At 57.8% G+C, this 6,000-nt stretch overlaps 1 protein-coding gene across 1 annotated transcript; it reads left to right on the top strand.

Moving 5' to 3' along the window:
- Nucleotides 1-1,416: 1,416 nt before the first annotated feature.
- EGR4 (early growth response 4) lies at nucleotides 1,417-3,869 on the top strand. The gene is made up of 2 exons (XM_005509142.3): nucleotides 1,417-1,621; nucleotides 1,907-3,869. Exons 1-2 carry the CDS (start codon nucleotides 1,483-1,485, stop codon nucleotides 3,232-3,234), a joined length of 1,467 nt encoding a protein of 488 aa, XP_005509199.2. The 5' UTR covers nucleotides 1,417-1,482; the 3' UTR covers nucleotides 3,235-3,869.
- The last annotated feature ends 2,131 nt before the right edge of the window (nucleotides 3,870-6,000 follow it).

The following is a 6,000-nucleotide window of genomic DNA, read 5'->3' as shown; positions in this document are numbered from 1 at the left end:
TTGAGCAGCCGGTGGGATTTGCAGTGTGGATTTGCCCTTTCCCAGCCCAAATCTGTGCCTATGGCACGGCGGCCTGGGTGGGAGCCATGAACTCGGATGACTGAAGCACGGGGAGGGAGCTTGGCTGCAGCGGTCGCCTTCTCCTTTTTGGCTGCTCTCTCGAACGCAGAAGGAGCCGGCATCCACTTCACGGCTCTAAATCAAAAGCAAATACGAAATGCCAGCAGAAATTATTGCAAAATCAGGCACGGAAAGGAAGGGCGAGGGGGGGGAATAGCAAACCCAGCACCTTTCACGCTTCTAGAAGGAACAAGAGCAACAAAAGGCATTCACAGGGGGAAAAAAATAGCATAAGGCGAATAAGAGCCTGGGGAGATGTAAATCTGGAAGAACTGCAGCCCACGTTGGGAGGGGAGCCAAAGCCCTGGTGCTTTGCTGCGGTGCAAGGGCCGGATTTGGGGGGTGCACAGCATCCCCTCCCCAAAACCAAGGGAGGTGCAGGGGTAAAAGTGATCCTGGAGGAAAGCAAAGGCGTCATGCACATGCTTGTGCGTGCACACGTGTGTGTGTGTGCACATGTGTGTGGGGATGCGGATGAGGGGATGGAGGGATGCGGGAGATTTAAAAGGGGGGTCGGGGGGGGATGCTGTGCACACACATACAGAGCGGCAGAAGCCGCGGGCCCTGCGGCGCTTTGTTAAAAATATCGCGATTATTAGTTAAAAAAGAGAGAGATGGAAGGGGGAAAAAAATGAAAAAATGTAAAAAAAAGAGAGAGGGAGAGAAAAGGGGGAGGGGAAGGGAGGAGGAGGGGGAGGGAGGGGGCAGCACGTCACGGGAGAGATTTCCTTATTGGGACTCCCTTCCCTACATCCTGTGTCCATATATGGGCATTTACGTCACGGCAGCCTCACTGGGGACTCCAGAAATGGCTGCGGCGGAAGGTCGGAGCAGCCCCGCTCCGGCTATAAAGGGGGCGGCGGGGAGGGAGAACCGGGTGTTGTGTACGGGGCTGCTGCCGCTGCCTGCCCCTGCCTGCACCCCGCCTGCACCCCGACCCCCCCCCCCCCCAACCCGGGGCACAGCACCCCCCGCATCGCTCCCGGCACCCAGCCTCAGCACCCCCCGCATTGCCCCAAGCACCCCCGAGCACCCCCCAAACGGTCCCTGGCACCTACCCCGAGCATCTTCCGAATCAGTCCCGACACCCCGGAGCATCCCCTGGATCACTCCAAGCACCCCGGAGCATCCCCGGTTCTACCCGGAGCATCCCCGGGCTCTATCTGGAGCATCCTCGGTTCTCCCGGAGCATCCCCGGTTTTACCCGGAACATCCCCGGGCTCTATCTGGAGCATCCCCGGCTCTACCTGGAGCATCCTCGGTTCTACCCGGAGCATTCCCCGTTCGCCCTGAGCATCCCCCAGCTCTCCCCGGAGCACCCCCCGGCTCACCTCAGCCCGACCTCCCCCAGCTCCAGGGAAGATGCTCAACGTTCTGGATTTCTCCTGCCCGGACCCGTTTTACTCCAAGTACGAAGAGATCTGCGAGATGAAAACCGGAGACCTGCAGGGTTTGGAGCAACCTGAGCAGCAACTTTTGGCAGAGGCTGATTTTCTCGGAGGTAAGGGCAGGGGGGAAGCTGAGTGGGGATGAGGAACCCCCCTGCAGCCGGGAATCGCGCATCTCCCCCTTCTCTCCCCCCAGCCCCTAGCGGTGGGTTCAAGGTGGATTCAGGTCCTGGGGGTCCCGGTGGGGATGGGGGGTGAAGCCCAGGGCTCCCTGTTTGGACGCGGACACGGGGACCTCGCAGTGACGCAACATCAGCCTCCTGCTGTTCCTCCATCTCCCGCCCCCCCATCCCCGCATCCCTCCATTCCTCTAACCGCCGTCCCGTCTGCGTCCCCAGGTGAGCTGCTGGGCACCCCAATAAACGGCGGGGTGGTGGATTACCCCCTCCTGGGCAGCCAGCCCTCCCCTTCACTCAGCTACACCGGCAGCTTCTTCATCAAGGCAGTACCAGAGCATCCCCAGGACCAGGAATCCCTCTTCAACCTGATGTCTGGAATCCTGGGCATCTCCCCCTTCTCCTCCTCTGAAGGCCACCAAAGGCACCTGGATGCTCTTTACCCCTGTCCTGAGGTGGCTCAGAGCCAGCTGGACCTTTACACCACCTGCCAACCCGAAATGAACGGATCCACCCAAAATCCCTTCCCGGAGCAGGGCTACGGCAGCTTCTCCACACCCGAGGATGCTCAACCCCTCCAGGCACAACCCACCTTAGGAAACACCTCGCAGTGCTTCTTCCAACCCAAGCTCCTGGACACCAAGCAGGACATCAAGCTGCCCTCCGATTCCCCACCTCTGGACAAATTTAAAGCCTCCTGCGCCCAGTGGGAGCCAGTCACCCAACATCAGGCCTACTTGCCCACGGGCTACCATTCCCCTGAAGCTTTCCCAGCTGAGGAAAGCAGCCAGGGGTTGTTCCACCCGCTGGGTTCCAAGATGGAGAACGTCTTGTCCATCAGCTGCCAGTCGGAGCTCGGCAGCCTGGCAGAAGATGCCGCCTGCTTCGGCACCCATCTGGGCTTCGGCTGCGAGCCAGAAACCTTCCCGGCCCGCGGGGACTTCGCCGACGCCAAGATCCACAACCTCCCTCCGCCGCTAATGCCGGAGTTTGACACCTCGCTGGCTCAGCCCGAAGTCCTGCCGGGTCTGATGAGCTCTGCCGAGCTCCTCCATCCTCACCTGTCACCTTCTGTCCCTGCCACGGACTTTTTGGGCCACCCCACGTCTTCCTCCATCCCTTCCCTGCTGCCCACCAACCCTCCAGCTTTGGCCGAGCCCAAGAAGAAGACTCGGCGGACCAAGTGCTCTTCCAAATGCTTCTGCCCGAAACCCCACGAGAAAGCTTTCGCCTGCCCGGTGGAAAACTGCATCCGGAGCTTCGCTCGCTCGGATGAGCTCAACCGGCACCTCCGCATCCACACGGGACACAAACCCTTCCAGTGCCGCATCTGCCTGAGGAACTTCAGCCGCAGCGACCACCTCACCACCCACATCCGCACCCACACCGGCGAGAAGCCCTTCTCCTGCGACACCTGCGGCCGCCGCTTCGCCAGGAGCGACGAGAAGAAGCGACACAGCAAAGTCCACCTGAAGCAAAAAGCCCGGACGGAGGAGAAACTCAAAGGTTTGGGTTTCTTCTCGGTGGGTCTCTCCTTCGGGACACTATGAAAGCCCAAGCTGAGCGCTGGGAGATGGTGTTTCCCGAGGTTGCCCCGAGCATCTCACGGGAGAGCCGGGGTGGGAATGTCCTCCTGGGGTGGCCCTGGAGAAGACAACGGCAGATCGGGCTGTGCCGGGGAGGAGAAGAGCACGTGGGGAGGCAGAGACAATGTGCTGGACCGCTGGTTGCGGAGGTGGGATGTGGCAGCTCCGGCCGTCTCCAAACCGCAGGGACTGAGCCATTTTTATAGCTCCTGTGCCACGGAGAGGAAAAAAACCCACATGTACAGAAAGAAATCGCCACCAAAATGGGCTTTTATACACCCAAACCCACGGACATTCTGTGTTTGTAGCGGCCTGACTGGGATTTCCCCGGCCAGCACTTTACGTGGAGCTCCTGACCAGTTGTTTACTGGTCAGCACTGGTCCGGGGCTGCGGCTGCATCGACCCATTCTCCCGAAGGAGGGAGATGCTGCCGGGCTCCGGCAACTGATGCATAACGCTCCCTTTGGAAAGGTGATGTCATTATTATTATTATTATTTTCCTGTTTGTAAAAAGAATCTATCAGGAATATTATAGAATTGTCTCTATTTTTCTAATTAAAAATTTGAGCTAATCAAAGATGTTGCTGGGGTTGCTCTTTGCTTTTCAATCCCGTACAGCAGCTGACGCCGGTGGTATTTCTGTTGTGATTTTGACTCCTATGGGGGAAGAATGTGCTTAAACAATTAGCAGGGAGAGAAAAATCAATCAGTGCGGTGGGGGAGGTTGGTGACCCTCCTCCCGAGCATCCCCAAATCGGCACATCCTGGGAAAAGGGTCTTGTCCTGGGGCAAAGCTCCTCGCTGGTGGGTCCCCCCCTGAAAAAGGGGGGATGTGGCTTTAGGTTTGTGGCTTTAGGTTTGTTGTGATGGAGCTGAGCCCTGGAGGGATCTGCCCTACTTGGATCTCAGGAGGAGATTTTTGCAGCCTGGAAGGCGCTGCTGGTAGCAGAACCTCCCTCCTCTGACAGTTAAAAATTGGCCAAAAACTAGATACACCCAAAAATCTTGTCCTTCTAACAGGAGATGCCTGCTCAGATGGGGCACGCCGGTCTTTGGTTTTAATTAATCAGGATGAGAAGGTGTGAGGGGTGGCATGTCGCTGGCTTGGGGCTTGGTGATCACCATCAGTGCTCAGGCATTTTGGGGTTTATTTGCCTCGTCTTGCAGAAGGGGAGACTGAGGCAGGGAAGGGGCACTGAGCATGGCTGCAAATCTGCTCTCTCCAGATTTTTGTCCCATTCACCAGCCTTGGAGAGGGGGGAACTGCCCCCCAACTGTGTTACAGAGGAGGAAAGTCACCTTCCCCAGGTCCCCTCGTTGTCCCCCCAGCCCTTTGTTGACATGTGGGCTGGAGCATCCTGGGGTTAAACCCCAGTTGTACCATCATGCTGGCAAAATCCACATGGGATGGGATGGGATGGGATGGGATGGGATGGGATGGGATGGGATGGGATGGGATGGGATGGGATGGGATGGAGGAAGGAATCCAGATGGAAACCTGGCTGACAGTTCAAATCCTAAATGTCCCCTTGGACCTGTCCCTAAGAGCTCACACCCCTGACAGCACCCAAGGGTGCTTGTGCCCCTCTGTTGGGCACCCATCATCCTAAATCCCATGTGTGCCAGAGCCTGACTGTGGGCCAGGACCACTCCATGGGATGCAGATGACCCCCAGCATCAGGAAAAACCCTTTTCTCTTGGGGGACACCCCAGATGTGGTTAATAAGGACATCGGCACCCAGGTTTCCTCAGGAAGTAGCATCTTTTGAGCACCTCTCAGCGGGACGTCACCTCTCGCTGGGCAGTATCAGCCCAGCTTTCCCCCATGCATGATGCATGAGGTTTTTATTAATACCCCTCCCAAAGTGCATCTATTATTGATGCTGAGCCTGGAAGCTCTGCAAAGGCACCCGGGCTCGAGCCTTCGGCCTCGGCTGCTGAGGGAGGGTGGGAGGAAGGAGGGCACCCACCACCCAGCTGCTTCTGGGGTGAGATGGGACTGAGCCCCCCAAAACCTGCTCTGGGGGCAACCATTCACACCCCAAACCAGCAGCATCCTGGTCCCAACGCTGTCGTCTTCCTCCATGTCAGAGACAAGAAAACACACCGGTACTGGATCCCTTTGGTGCTGGGACCAAGGTGAGGTGCGTAGGGACTGGATCAGGACCAAGACAGGGGATTAAGCCAGGGTGATTGGGGACCACGTAGGGATTAAGCCTGGGACCAAGCTGGGGTGCTCAGGGACTGGATCAGGACCAAGCCAGGGATTAAGCCAGGGTGATCAGGAACCAGATCAGGACCAAGCTGGGGACCAATCCAGGGTGCTTGAGGACTGGATCAAGACCAAGACAGGGATTAAGCCTGAGTGCTCTGGACCAAGCCAGGGACCAAGCTGGGATGCTCAGAGACTGGATCAGGACCAAGCTGGGGACCAAGACAGGGAATTCTAGGATTCGATCAGGACCAAGCAAGGGATTAAGCCAGGTTGATCAGGGACCAGACAGGGATTAAGCCAGAGTCCAAACTGGGGTGCTTGGCGACCAGCTGGGGACCAAGCCAGGGTGCTTGGGGACTGGACCAGGATCAAATCAGGGATTAAGCCCAGGTGATCAGAGACTGAATCAGGACCAAGCTGGGGATCAAGGCAGGATGCTCAAGGACTGGATCAGAACCAAGCCAGTGATCAAGATGGGGTGCTCAGGGACTCAATCAGGACCAAGCCAGGGATT

The sequence above is a fragment of the Columba livia genome, chromosome 4 (assembly GCF_036013475.1).
Source record: "Columba livia isolate bColLiv1 breed racing homer chromosome 4, bColLiv1.pat.W.v2, whole genome shotgun sequence".
NCBI lineage: Eukaryota > Metazoa > Chordata > Aves > Columbiformes > Columbidae > Columba > Columba livia.
The sequence above is the reverse complement of the archived record's forward strand: the minus strand, read 5'-3'. Positions and strand labels throughout refer to the sequence as shown.

Excerpts from the sequence above, each read along its gene's own strand:
- EGR4 (XM_005509142.3), top strand. The coding sequence starts at position 1,483 with ATGCTCAACGTTCTGGATTTCTCCTGCCCGGACCCGTTTTACTCCAAG. Across the intron at positions 1,622-1,906 it reads AGAGGCTGATTTTCTCGGAG|GTGAGCTGCTGGGCACCCCA; the intron begins GTAAGGGCAGGG and ends CTGCGTCCCCAG.